Below are 15,236 nucleotides of genomic sequence, written 5' to 3'. Positions count from 1 at the left end.
TCTCATGTTGTCTCCTCAGAGTGAAGCAACGAATTATTCGCTTATGATCAAAGGAACAACACACCGGTTCTCGGGAGACCTTTTATTTCCAGTGCGTATGTCCGGTCAAAACCACCAGGTTAAAAAAAGACTCAAAAGAGTTTGATCATAGTCAAATTAATTAGAATAATTCCGTCTCGGAAATTAAAGAAGAAAGGAGAAAGAAATTATTATATATACATATATGTATAGATATAGTTGCATTTTATTTGAAGAAAGCTTTGGTCATTTGTAGGAAAATCTGTTGACAAAAGTTTAAGAAGGTAAACAAGCATTATTAGAGATGCAAAAAGGAAAATAAAGTAGTAAGAGATGGGAAAACCACATTTTGATAGATTCTTGAGTCAGCACTTTCTTAGTAAAACGGAGTATCATTCGCACGTGCAATTTTGAATTTAGAATTCCTGGCTCAATAATATACAAAACTCGTTGCTAAAACAAAAGAACTTTCCGTAAAAAGAACAGCGGAACACATATGCACGGGTAACAACTTCTTGCCTTTTAAAGAAACAAAACGAAATGATTAAGTGATTTTTTCAGTTGACCACCCCGGATAAATGATAATTTGCTGGAAAGTAGTTAACCACAAGCAAGCGAGCATAAATGCGTTCTTCAGCTTTATTGTGTAGTCTTTTATCTTTTATTCGATACTTTTTTAATGGATTTTTCCATAATTTTTACCTCAACACGTCTAATGAGCAACGCTTCATTGAAATTGATCGAGACCTCTTTCAAATTGATTTCATATGCCTTGGTGACCCTCCTCTTTTAGAACACGTGCAGATATTCTTGCTTTTACTTGTTTAGAGTCGTTCCTATGGTAATCCACTCCTACAGGCGCTGACTGTTCCTAGCCATTGGTTTTTGCACGACTGTAAACTTTCTCCTAAATGACCTACTTTCGTTGTTTTGATGTCGGCACCGTTAGCTTGTTCCAGTTGAATTGGGGTAAATTATCACATTTTTACATTCCCCTTTCACTGCCATCGCTCAAATCATGTTTTTAGCGATATATAGAGTTTCTTTTGTATTTAAATGATCGCTAACGGTTCATCCGTTTTGACCCTTCAAAGTATTTGTAACTGGTAAACACGAAACCAATATCGTCACAAGCAAGATTTACATTGGGTAATTAAAAATTTTATAGTCAGGGATTGCGGCCGACCATAAGAGGCGAAGATCGTTAATTTGTGGCAAGTCATTCCACTTGATTTTCCTAATTGTAGCTTTCACTTCCTGTCTTTGCAAATCATACGACTTCCTTAATTACGAAGTTATTCATCACAGCATTGGAGAGTAAAATTATGTTTACCGCGAGTATTTAGAGAAAGATGTAAGGGAAGAGATAGAGTAGCGAATTCTTAAATGCTTCCCTTGAAACGAAGGGCTAACGCGACAAAGACATAGGTAATTTTTTGGTCAGAAGTTCATTCCAAACTAATGACCAACCTGGCACTTTTAAATGCGCTCGCGCCCGATGCAAAACTTGTCCTTTCATTCACAACGCTGAGAAAGTATCGGGACCCAAGCGATCCATTAAGATCACCGATCACTTCACGTGCACCTCCGCCAACGTAATCTATTGCATAACTTGCACTTATTACAAAAAGTTATACATCGGCGAAACAGGAAGACGACTAGGTGACCGATTCCGAGAACACCCTCGCGACGTAGAAAGGAATGACAAGGACGCATCAAAACCGGTCGCTAGACACTTTAATTTACCCAATCATTCTCAGTAAACAATATATGGCAATCTACGGTCTTTCCTTACTTTTAGGCAACACGAAAAGCCGCAAAACTCTTGAACAAAAGTTTATCTTTCAAATCGGCACTCTTAATCCCACAGGCATCAACGAACGCTTTTCATTCCACTTATTTATTCGTGTTTTTCTCGTCGCCATGTTCCCACCAATGGCGTAGCTCCGCTTTCTGCATATAAACCCACATACAACCCACAATTCCTCCATTCAGCCGCTCTGACGAAGGGCTAACGCTCGAAACGTCAGCTTTTTATTCGTTACGGTGGCCAATTTACAATTTCAACTTAGTTGATATTTCCAAATAACGCTCATTAAGTCAGCTTTAAAATCTCTTTACATCATCAACTTAGATACAATGAAATATATGAAGTTCATATATTTTGTACTGCGGTATTAGATACATATGATGCACGATCCTCGCAGTAGATAGCGCTATTTAAGCAATAGCGAAAATCAGACCTGAAAAAAAAAAAAAAAAAAAAAAAAAATCAGGCCTGTACGGGATTTGAACCACTGACCTCTGCGATACTAGTGCAGCGCTCTACAAACTGAGCTAACAAGCCAACTGGGAGCAGGCCGTTAAGTTGATTCGTAATAAACCCGTGAAAGTGATAAATGAGATACAATGAAATATATGAAGTTCATATATTTTGTACTGCGGTATTAGATACATATGATGCACGATCCTCGCAGTAGATAGCGCTATTTAAGCAATAGCGAAAATCAGACCTGTAAAAAATCAGGCCCGTGTACGGGATTCGAACCACTGACCTCTGCTTGTTAGCTCAATTGGTAGAGCGCTGCACTAGTATCGCAGAGGTCAGTGGTTCGAATCCCGTACAGGCCTGATTTTTTTCAGGTCTGATTTTCGCTATTGCTTAAATAGCGCTATCTACTGCGAGGATCGTGCATCATATGTATCATCAACTTAGTTTATAAAATCAGTTTATCTTGGCCTTTACACCTGTGAAAAACCCTAATGTTTTAACGATGAGAATAATCAAGTGCAAAAATGAAAAGACGCTAGATTCATTTCTCGAGATCAGTAGTGCAATGCAGACATAGATGGACCTTAAAGAAAGGAAAGACAAGCTTTCAGTGGCTTACAATTACTTTTAAAACAATTCTTCGCCCCACTGACTGACTGAGCCGCGAAATATCAACTCTAGAATAAACACAAGTCTTCTGCGGCGCAGGAATTGTCAACTACTAATTACCCATTCCTTTCGAGATAACACTCGTGAATAAAACCGCCTTTTATATTGAGGGATCTGAAAGCAAGTAATACCCAGCATTTTAAACTCTAGCTGAAAAAAAGTACTTCTCTTTACATTCTTAAGGGTGAATAAATATTGTATATAGTCTCTTGATCATATTTAAGATCATTTATTACTATTATTATCCTTAGTTTAATGGCCCGTCAAACACTTATATCATGAGCCTGGAAGACGACTCCTAGACCAAAAGATAAACTTTTGTCTTAACGTCCAAAGATAAACTGTACCGACTGTTGAAGGATCAAGGATGGAATAAAGGGGTTTCCGGCTTGTTAAGTTGAAAGCCGCGCCACAATTAATTTAAAAAATCATCATAGTTTTAAAGCAATACTCGTTGCTCAAAGACAGTTAGATATTTTAAAACTTCTAATACCATTCGTAAAGTGGTACATTTCGTACTCGCCCAGCTCAGAGTCAGAAAACAACCGTGTCTGTATACTGAATGTATCTATTCTGTCTTTCCTACGCATCATTAATTTTAACATCGCAAACACACCTGTGTACATCTTTCAGTTCCTCAGTACGACATGGTAGGGAAGTAAGGCCTACCAAAATGAGCTTTTCGAGAGCTCTTCACTGGATTAGAATACATCATTTGTTCTTCGGAAAACCTGCCAAGGCTCAGAGTCTTCTGGCACCTTGATGGACGAGGCACCCTTGGGTGTATGTATCGTCAAGTCATCGCAGCTTTCACTGAAAACCTTTGGAGTATTTGATTGTTTTAATTTCAAACGACGTTAGCTTACACCACTTTTTCTATCTTGCAAAACTTAGTTCTTGAACAGTATTGACAACTGATTTTATTGCTAAAATTCTTTTTCTCAACTGAGAAAAACAAATAAAGTCAAAATAGAAGAATTATCATTGGTACATATGCCATGAGCCTAGTATTTAGCTGTTTGACATACAAACGAGTTTTTTCTGGCGAAATAACAAAATTTCTGACCTTAAAGTCAGAGAATGTGCGGCTTGAATCGTCTTAGGTGCCACTCAAATTTTTTCTGAGTATCACACTCTTGACAAATGTCAAAAACTATTTCATCTTAAGTAATACGGCGGAGGATGTCAAAGTTGTTTATTCCGCATAAACATCTGGCTCCGGTTGTTCAAAGGGCGGATAACGCTATCCAACGGATAAATCGCTATCCAGGGGATAAGTGTTACCAAAACATACTGCGCTATCCACCAGATAGAGATTTATCCAGTGTATAGCGTTATCCATTCTTTGAACAACCGGGCCCTGAAAGTGCTTTATGCAAATATATATATCTTAAGCTTATTAGACGTTTTGTTGTGTAGTATCACTGAGTATTTTTACGAGTTGTGCCGTATTTTGACGAGCCCGTAGGGCGAGTCAAAATACAAATAACGAGTAAAAATACTCAGCGATACTACACAACAAAACGTCTAATAAGTTATTTATTATCCAACACGCCAAACTGTTGTTTCAGTGCGGACGAATTTCGGGGATATTTATTTACGGGGAGTGCGTGACAGAAGTATGCGAAGCGGAATGGAATTGGCTCGTTGTCGTGTTGCTGTTTCTATTTTCTTCAATAAATGAAGAAATTTCCTGGTCTTCTAGCTGTTTTTCTTCTTTCGATTCATCTAATAAACTTGGATCTATATTTGCCAGCCATTCTGACTTTTCGTCGTCGGAAATTTGATTCAAATTGTCCTCCATTTTTTCTTTCCTAACTTCAATCCAATCTTCGCTTGCGCTATGCGAGAAAACTTGTTTAACCGGTACTCTAGAGTGCAAATACCTCGTGATATTTGTACTCGTCCATAGCATTTTTTGTACTCTACCAAGTGTAGTTGGATAAGGAGCAAATACGTTACCAAACCTCTTTGAACCCTCCAAATTCAGGATTTCCAAAAATCTCATCTTCGTCCTCTACAAGAAAAGAATGCAAATAAGTCTAATCAGACCTAGCAATAGCGCAAATATTAAAAAAAGATGGCTTTTTTCCGTAAACCATTGTTTTTTAAAGCATGTCCACTTTTAAAAGAAAATATAGAACCTACGAAGTAATGCTGTAAGTTTTTTTCTAAATAAATGTAAGTTAAACATGTAGAGTAGCGGCGGAGAAAGATTTCAAGTGACGAATGTTTTATGGGATCTTTTCTGGTGAAATCATCTCGAACTGGTGTAAAATCTTTTTAAACACATCTATTATCTTAGTCATCAAGTGATCAAAATTGCCGGTTTGACTGGAGAACGCGGTAGAGAATTATTGAAGACATGTTCTGCAAGCTAGTGTCTGATTCCCACACTTTTAGTAGCGTCCTCGTCGAATTCATGGTTAGCCATCTGGGTAAAGATAGGGAAGCTCTTAATCAGCTAATATTAAAAACGTTTTTTCTTGAGAATGATTCAGAACTGTTTTTGATATAAACGGCCACAGACAAATGGCTACGCAATGATGTGCATCAAATGTTATGTAGTTATTTAATAAGTTATTTAATAAGTTATTTAATAAGTTATTTAATAAGTTATTTAATAAGTCATTTAATAAGTTATTTAATAAGTTGGAGGGCCGACCGGAAAAATAGTTGGCTCAAAGTCTTGACCAACGGACCGTGCGGAGTGAGTGTTCTACGCGATTTCATCGGGACATGCCTTGAAAAGCAGGGATGGGAATTGAATCATCTGCGAATAAACGATTCCGCAACTGCTCTTCAATAACAGAGAATCGCAAAGCATGTTTCAGGTTCGCCACCGGAAGATTTTTATGAAATTCACGCACGCTGAACTAGTTTTCCTATTACGCACAGCTCTGAAAGAAAACTCAAGAGGTTTGGTTTGATGACTTTGGCCAATATTGTATAACCTGAGACACTTTGTGGCATGGGCAAACCACACAAGAATTTTTAATAAGGCTCTCTAGTATATCACCTATATGAGTTAATGAGTCATTTCCATCTATCCCTTAGAAAAACATTCGTTAACTATCTAACAAGACAAAGGAACAACACTGGTTAGGTTTCGTGAAAATTTTTATACCCGGTGCGTATTTCCGCACGAAATCGTTAGTTTAGAAAAGGACTCAAGGGGTTTGAACAAAAATCAAATAAATGAAAATAATTTAGTTTACGAAGGTAAAGTGAAAAGTAAAAGAAATCAGAGTTCATTAGTGGTTTTAATATCATAGGTGACAAATTACTCCTTAATTTTGACGCGAAATTTCACCGTTAATTTTTAATTTCACATGGAGATGATTCTTCCCGAGCAGTTGGATAAAGTATTCGAGCGATTTTACGCCTCCGTGTGTAAACAAGACGCAACCGATTACGAACCTGGGTAATTTGTTACCCACGATATTGAAAGGTAATCAAATGGTTTTCTCGTGAAATTAGGAAATAATTTCACTTACGTTTTGTCAAAATTCTGATATTTTCCCTCGCCTAAAGGCTCGAGAAATTATCAGAATTTTGACAAAACGCGCGTGAGATGATTTCCTAATTTCACTCGTCGCCATTTGATTACACATACGAGTATAACTTTGTTCAGTTGGAACAAGATACTACGAAATTAGTTTAACGTGAGTGGCATGCAAGCTCTAAAGAGGCTAAGCAACAAGAGGCAAGTTAGGAAAAAAGGATGGAGAAGTTTGGCGCAAATTTAAAGTGACAGACTTGAAGAATTGAAGTTACTTTTTCAAAGTTTTTTGAATCATCACTTTTTCAGTAACACAAAGTTTCCCTCCGCAAGTGCAATTTTGCATTTAGAACGTCTGCCTCGGAGGTGTACAACACTTCCTCTTAATACGAAAGCACTTTTCGTGAGGGAAACAGCGGAACATGAATATGCACGGGTGCTTACTTCCTGCCCTTTCATAGACCACTTTCATAAATGGCTGCCGGATTAAAATTCTTTTGTTTACATATAAATTTGCCTGGGTGGCCTCGTTCTCCAGTACAAAATTCAAAAGAATACATTATCTCAAACGAGGCCACTCGGGCAAATTTAAATTTAAACAAAAGAATATTTATGAAAAGCCATTTATGAAAGTGGTCTATGGACCGAAACAATTCCAGATTGTCACAAGAAGATTGTTTCGTTGCTTTGGAGACGCGGAAAACTATCTAACTTGCCTGAAAGAAGCACCAAATAATTGGAAAGCAGGCACACCGTGCATTAACAGGCTCTCCAGCTTTATTGTGCAATGCATAATCCGTTTTTTGAATCCTTTAAGGAGATTTGTTTTCTTTAATTTTTACCTTATATCCTCTGCAGCACATACCCTTCTACTGTAAAACCATTGGAGCTTCTTTTCCGGACAATGTAATTCGACAAACACTTAAACCTAGCCCTCTTCTGAAAGAAATATCGAAATACGTGCTCGAGTACAGTGCAATGGCATTTACTTTCAAGAAGGGCTAACGGTCGAGACGTCAGCTTTGAAACTCTTTACGATGGCCAATTTACACCGTCTATCAACACTGAAAACCAAACTTACCTTGTTATACTCCCCCACCGACGCAGCACCACAATTCCTTTATAAACTTACCCCCTTTATTGATTCGAGCATATAATTACAATTCATGGTTTGATTTGAATCAGTGCACATTTGGGAAACATTCAAGATCACAAATTACTCAAAACGTATAATGTTCCGATATCTTCTTTTTTTTCAACATGTTTTCATTTTACTACGTCGTTGTGGGTTTTGACTCAATAGCTTTTCATAATATGCCTCATAATTGGTTGTTACATGGCTGATAGTCAAATGAGTCTTTCACTTCCCCGGCGATGCGGCACATTAGTCCATTCAGAAACTCAGCAGAATTACAGTAACTTAATTTTCTTCTTTATTTTCATTGCTGATTACATGTATGCATTGGGTAGATAAATGTGTTACTGTTTGTTCTGAGATGGCGCTTTTTCATCCCGTTTTGAATATTATTACCTCGTTACGATACCTTTCTTTTGTATTTAAAGGCAACGAAATGCACAGCTCGAAGGAGCCTTTCGAAAACTCTTGACGGGACATTCGAGCTAGCTGCATTTCTGTGTTCTTGTATCGTCTTCTGGATTCCAAAGTCATTGTGGCTCCTTGGAATTGGGCTTCGGTGAAAACCTGCCAACGTTCTGAATGTTTATTCTCTTGAATTGACCAGACTCCTCCCGGAAAGTGACTGGTCAGGTCATCAGACCTGACCCAGAACACGTGACTTGAATGTGACTTGATCTACAGATCAAATTTTTTGAAAAAGACGCGCAGTTTCCACTGACCAAAATTCCTGAACGACGTATCTTAATTTCTGTCTTTTTCATAGCCTAAGAATGTCAGACATGTTTTGAGCTAACCAAAATTAGGTATGAACTGGAAACACTAATCACGCTTAGCGTATATCTTTACCAAAAGGATGTAGGCATAACTTTTCCGGCCGAAAAAATCTCATGTTCAAATGTGTTTCACAATCTTCTAAAACAGAAAAATAGATTTGACTGATCTTTTATTGAGGATCGAATCTCGGGACATAACGTTGTTAACGTGTTAGTGAGAGCGCATTTTTCACCTTTTTAGCTCCCCGCAATTTTCCTTTTCAAACAGTTTCAAAGCCAACCTCTTCTGCAATACAATGAAACAAATAATCACCGACGGTGACCGGAAGATAAAGAGAGCGGCTGAGATTGCACCAGTATGAAGACAAGTTTCTCTGAAGTGCAAATTAACAGTTCAAACGATTTAAGAATCCTCGATCTAAAAAGCAAAAACGCACAAAAACGCATTCAAGACAATGAATATGAGTTCCATTTGGTTTGTCAGGATCAGTTTGCCTGGTTCTGCAATCAGAAAATGTGCTTTCAGTCGTTGTTGCATTGATCTGCACGGGAACAGAAATGCCATTTAATAAGGTTTGCCATTTTTTACAGGTATTAGCTAAACCCAGTACTGGGTGGGATACATTAGGTATGCATGTAGATGATAATTTCTTCAAGCTATTGTACCTCGTTATGCCCGTTACCAAAACTGGGATTATCGAACAACTGTAGTTTTGTTCCCTGCAATGTAAATTAAAGGAAAACAGGAATTGAAGTGGTCACAGACAGAATATGCATGAACAATTCCGTTAGATCAACAACAACATCATCAGGAAATGATCTGAGCAAGTTTCTTTATTTCATTCAAGTTTGATAATTTGGTTACAATAATTACCTTAGTGGCGCACGTACATTTTTGTTTACAAGGGAAACTAAGATAAATATATGTGATATTCAATTCGATTAGGATACATGCGAAATTAAACACTTACGCGGATTAATCCCAAACAGCGGTGTAGAAGATTTCTTTAATAGGTAGAGCAATCTGTCATTTAGGACACTGAGAAACTTATTTTGGATCAACCAAAACCTTAATCACGGAACACTTGTCTCTATTATAACCGGTTTAACCTGTATTAGGAACTATTCAATAAACAGCTGAGATCATTTTAAAAAAAGCTATTGGATGCTAAGGATACTCTTGATGGATCACTTATTCAAAGGGCTATTTTCTTTTACCGATGATTATAAAATGGAATTAATGACACCTTTTTACGTTGACGAACCTTTTTTCCTCGGTAAATTTGTTAAATATGAGTTCTTTTGTCGGGCTACTTTCACTATATTTTAGATGAATGGGAGTAGAGGAAAAGGGTACATTTTTAGTATCACAAGCAAGGAAAGCTTAAACTGAGAAAAACAAGCTTATGAATAAGTATTTCAGCATCGTCAAAATAACATGGAAAACTACGGTTTTAATGTCATCATATTTTTGGATAATTTACGTCATATGAAATGCGTGTCTAGGCATGAACTACCAGAACAATTTAAAATTGAACGGATGCTTAAGCTAATTTCTTTAATTATGCCGCTAAACAAAGACTCAAAAGGTTTGTTTTGATGGTTTTGGCCAACAGTGCATAATTTTAAGGATTTTCTAGTCGTTAATTTTGCGATAGTTGGATGGGAATGTAAACAGGAATTTGCTGTAAGACCTTTGAATGCACCCCCTGCGGGGAATTGAGCCGTCATCTTGTCACTTCTCGGACCAGAACAATGGCGATTGGGTGGAACCTCTATAACAATAAAATTTTTGACAGGATTTATGACCACATTTGGAAGTTGTTCATCACTGTCAGTACATGTGGTGGAGGAACGTTTTAAAGAGACAACCTAAAACACCCACAACCTCAAACCCGACAAGAAGCCAAAGAAGTTACATCGGCCTGTTGAGAAGTGATAATTTAAGTTACAGTCTTCCCAATTTATCTGTGCTTCACAACTATATTCTTTATGCACACGTTGCGTTGCTTTCTATAGAGTTAATAGGTAGAGCAAAATGTCTTGATGAGTTAACGAATTGGTGGGGTATCCTGCCATCTAGGGTCCCATAGAAACATTAACACTCCTATAGAAGCTACATTCTAGGGAAATCGAGATAAGCTCCGGTTGTGTGGAATACTAAGACCCATATCACTCAGCGGTAACATACTTGCCTTTGTGATTAAAAGATTGTTTACGTACTGTTTTCCAGAGATGACTGACGCTGACGCAGATAAAGTAAAACTGTATGAGGCTACAGGATACAGAGGGAAAGAGGCGGTAAGATATTAAGTCAAATCATTATTACTTTGCAAGTGGAAGGTCTTTAAAATAAGAAAAGATGGTCGGCTTTAAGATATTGTACAGAATCCCTCTAAAGTAAGATTTTCTCTCAGTATCTGTGATTTACTCGACAAACCTTTCAACAGTTTTAAGAAAGAATTATAGAATTTTATGAAGTAACCCAAGTCGTCTTTTGTAGTGCGTTTATAGCTTTACTTACAATCGTCTCCCTCTAATCCATTTAGAAGTCTAGTTCTCTATTTTGCTGCTGATATGCAGCAATTTGTACAGGACAAACATTTTGGAACCCTTTGATTCACTGAAGTGATCTTATACTTGTAAATTTAAAATATCCACAAGTTATCCATAAAGCAGGTGGAGAGAATTGATAAAATGATCTGTTGAAGGAAGGCTTTTTTTTTAAGTGTAAAGCCCACTTCTTAAATTCCGCATGAATAAATACATACTCTCTTAAAGGTACAAGAACTAATCTGATCTTGGGTCCCTCTGGTTTCTCGCCATAGACTCTTACCGCGGCCAGTCCGGACCTAGCTACTGTTCCAATAAACCTTCCCAAAGGGGCGTCCTCCGTGAAGGTCGGATCCCAGCAAAGCTCGTGGCGGGTGTTCACAGAAATTAACTTCGAAGGAGCTTCCGCCATTTTGTCCCCTGGGAGGGATTATGGAAACCTGAAGAATATTGGCCTCGCTAGCCCTATCAAGAGCATGCGTGTTCCATAAGCAAAACAGAAGACAGCGTGGAGGTGTCTAAAGCAATCTAGCTATAGTTAAGAAATTAAAGTTAAGTTAAATCCAAGGTTGCACTTTTGTACTTGACATAAGATAAGCTGTCCTTGGTCTAATTAAGGAATTTCATTCTTCAAACTGTGATTCGTTTTTGTTACATGCATGATTATCTCGATCAAAATCAGTCCCCGGTCGGCAGTTCTATAAGCAACAGTGCTATTCAAAGGAGTAGTTCCTTGTTAACGAACAATAGCGTGACCTAGATCAAAGGCATTTAAACAAATAAACAGAAGGAAATTAATTTGATATTTTCCCCAGCCACTCCGTAGAAGGAAGAATGAGTTTGGTGAGCCACCCCGTCGCTTCCATCCATTTTTTTTCTCACTTTTTCCTATTTCATAGCTCCCTTTTTTGCAAAGTTTGCGCGTGATTCTAACCCAAATGGAATATAAAACTCACGAAAATGTTTTGTTACCGATCTCAGCTCTGATACCTTTAGGACTGAAGAAAAAAATATTCTGGGCCCCTAACTTCGTGAAACAAGAGGCAACATATGTTTGGAGTACATTGACCGCTTTTCCCGTTGAGCCAAACAAGTCGACCTCTCAATAATGCGATTTTACCAGCAGGATATCCCGAAGTTTTGTCTGGTTTATATCTGAAATCAGCCGTAAGAGTCTTGAAATCTGATTCGTCCAAAAGAATTCTATCCTTTAATTGAATGCTGATATTTTTATGCCATTTTTTAATTAATTGTTTACCTAAGGGTAAATTTGCTGATGCGAGAGGAAACTAAAGAAACGATAACACTTATGCATTTATCATAACAAAGTTGCACGCACCATTTGTATGCTTTTGCTCAGCTAATGTTTTGGAAGCCAATATCGATTACCTCAATCAGTCGAAAAAGACATTAGACCACTTGTTGTTAATGATGACTTTGTCGTGAAAAAAAACCATTACAACGTCATTTTTACATAATGATAAAGTATTATGGTTTGTCTCATGATACGGTTACTTGTAATGTGGATCGCGACGTTTCGACTGCATACTGCTAGTCTTCATCAGGCGATAAGGTCGACTGGTTTCGGGTCTTCTTAAAGAACCAGCCTTATCGCCTGATGAGGATCAGCAGTATGCGGTCGAAACGTCGCAAATCACATCACAAGTGACTATATTGTGAGACAAACGATAATGCTTTATCATTATTGCACTTAACCACGATGAATAAGCACAACCTTTCTTTAAGAAATCATTTACATAATGGCTTTCGACAGCATCACTTGTAAGGACCACCCTTTCCTGTACGATTTACGACAAATAATGGCTCGCTTGTGTTCAACCCATGGACTGTTAGAAAGAAAATTGTAAAAAAATCTCTGTTCGGGAATCTGAGCCAATAATAATTAAAGGTCACTACTGGTTGGCCTTGCTCTCTTCTCTAAGGACTCGAATAACATAAAATTACGGTATGCATGTGCGTTTCTGCTATGAGTTACGCCGCTGTTTAATTACTCTTCACGAAGTTTGACATCGTAGAACAAAGATTTTACGGTGATGCGAAACCGTTGCCGTCCTTGCATTCTTCTCATAAAGTTCCTAAGCAGATAAAAAGTGTCTCATATTTTCAAAATCCAATGAACGAGCTTTTGAAATGATGGCCATATATGGTAATCAATAACTGGCGTATAAGAGATTCAGAAGAATCTGCAGACGTCATTGCACCACAAAGACACGGGAGGAAAATTCATCAATTCTAGTTGAGCAGGTCAAAATCAAATGAATGAGCGTTTGAAATGATGACCATGTATGGTAATCAATAATTGACGTATAAAAGATTCAGAAGAATCTACAGACGTCATTGCACCACAAAGACACGGAAGGAAAATTTATCAATTCTAGTTGGGCAGGTATTTCTTGACAATTTTTGTCTTCGCCCGAGAAGTATTTTTCAATTCCTGTAATGATATCGAAGGAGTGTTGACTTTTGAAGAACTCACTGAGGATTTAGCTCGGAGTCATAGCGGAAGAATTTGTCCATTTTCTCCCCAAGTTCCTTTTCACAGGTCTCATTTTACAGCTTTCCTTGAGTAAGAAGACGGAGATTGACACAAGGGGCAAACAGAGCATAGAAGAATTTAAAATCAGTGATCGTATTGATTCTTTGCGTTCTGTCTCGCAAAGCTTTCAGTTCTGCTTTCTGCAAAAAATGGCACAGGAACCTGACAAGTTGAGAATCTTTGAACTTGAAGACTTCGGTGGAAACTACGTGGTATGATCTTGTCAGTTTAATTGCTCTATTTTGCTATCAATTGTTGAACTGTTGGCCCTGGGAAAGTAATCCTCGTGACAATATTTACGGATTTCTGAAGTGAGTGCGTCCCACATTTCCCAATTAAATTCCTGTAACACACGTATCAAATAGAAACATGAAAAACATGATCGAGCGCATTCCTTTGAAAACTTCTTCTTTCCCAGGCCTGCAATCCATTTACCAGCTTCATACCTCTACTCGTAACGCTCACCTAAAGGATTGTATCACATGAGTAAAGACAGTCACGTGCTCCACTTAAATACTCATAAGACTATGATTTCTTACATCCGTTCATGGTGTCTGTGCTGTGCTAGGAGAGTACCTAAGACGAGAATCTTCCTCATCTACCCAATTTAGGCGTAAAACTTTTCCATTTCCTCGTTGCCTGGTAACTTCTTTTCGGTGCCAAAATAAGAAAATCTCAATTTTTCCGGTTTTTAAGCACTCTTTTAACTGATCGAGTGTCGTTAAACCGAAAGAGAGTGATGGCAATGGCCGCTGAGAACAAAGGTAACTTAATCATGACTAAGAACCAACGGGAACTCACCTTAACTGTAAATTACATGTAAATTATTAATAAAATAATTCTTAATTTAAACTATTGATTACATGTAAATTATTAATAAAATAATTCTTAATTGAAGTTATTGATTACATGTAAATTATTAATAAAATAATTATTGTTTTAAATTATTGATTACATGGAAATTATTTTAAGCGCAGGAGAACGCGAGTGCCTGAGTCGTTATATGGGTATAATTTGCTTTCATTTGATTGGTCGGCATGAGGTTTCTGGACCAATCAAAGATTGAATAAAGAAAAACCAAAGCATTCCCGGATGTAAACTTAAAAGAAAAAAAAACAACAACCACAACAAAAACCCAAATTGTTCCCAAGTGGGCCAGTAACACACTTTGACACTAAGACTTCTGTTCAAATATCACTACAGGAACGCAGTGAGGGCTCCAGCGACTTAACAAAGGAGCTTCCGAGGGGATGTTCGTCTATCATTGAACCGGAGAAGGCTGGTCGATGGGGAGCTTTTGCTGAAGTAACCTACAAGGGCGCATCTGCTATTTTGAAGCCTGGTAGAAGATACAAGTCTATTGAAGAGATGGGGCTCGGAAATCCGGTTAAAAGCTTTTGTAAAGAATTTTGAGAGGTCTACAAGTATTTTGATTGTAAACTTTTCAGCATATTTAGTTTGATTTTTGTACACCTCTGAGTGCCCGAGAAGAAGAATAAATTCGCTTGTTTCTTCTGAATGACTGAATTTTTGTATTCTCTAACCTCTCTCGTTACTATAGCAACATGAGATATCAGTGCCACATTTCTTTTCAGACTTCTTGCCAGCCGGTTTGCTTTGCTCAAGACCTTAAACTCTCCCTCAGGCGAATTAATTCTCTTGCCACAACGTTAGACTGATTCTTTTCTTTTGAAAGTATGACTTGATCGAGCTAGTCTGAAATCATGACCTTTCTTCTTAGACACCTTTACCCT

General features: G+C 37.7%; 1 protein-coding gene and 1 pseudogene across 1 annotated transcript; one reads left to right on the top strand and one right to left on the bottom strand.

Moving 5' to 3' along the window:
- Nucleotides 1-15,236, bottom strand: part of LOC148740617 (uncharacterized) — a 1,045,961-nt pseudogene that overhangs the window by 959,892 nt on the left and 70,833 nt on the right.
- LOC148740624 (uncharacterized) lies at nt 9,937-15,212 on the top strand. Its single transcript, XM_088749148.1, has 4 exons — nt 9,937-9,961; nt 10,606-10,673; nt 11,201-11,413; nt 14,686-15,212. Exons 1-4 carry the CDS (start codon nt 9,937-9,939, stop codon nt 14,893-14,895), a joined length of 516 nt encoding a protein of 171 aa, XP_088605274.1. The 3' UTR covers nt 14,896-15,212.

The sequence above is a fragment of the Stylophora pistillata genome, chromosome 2 (genome assembly GCF_964205215.1).
Source record: "Stylophora pistillata chromosome 2, jaStyPist1.2, whole genome shotgun sequence".
NCBI classification, from domain to species: Eukaryota; Metazoa; Cnidaria; class Anthozoa; order Scleractinia; family Pocilloporidae; genus Stylophora; species Stylophora pistillata.
Note: the sequence above shows the minus strand (reverse complement) of the source record. Positions and strands in the feature narration are given on the sequence as shown.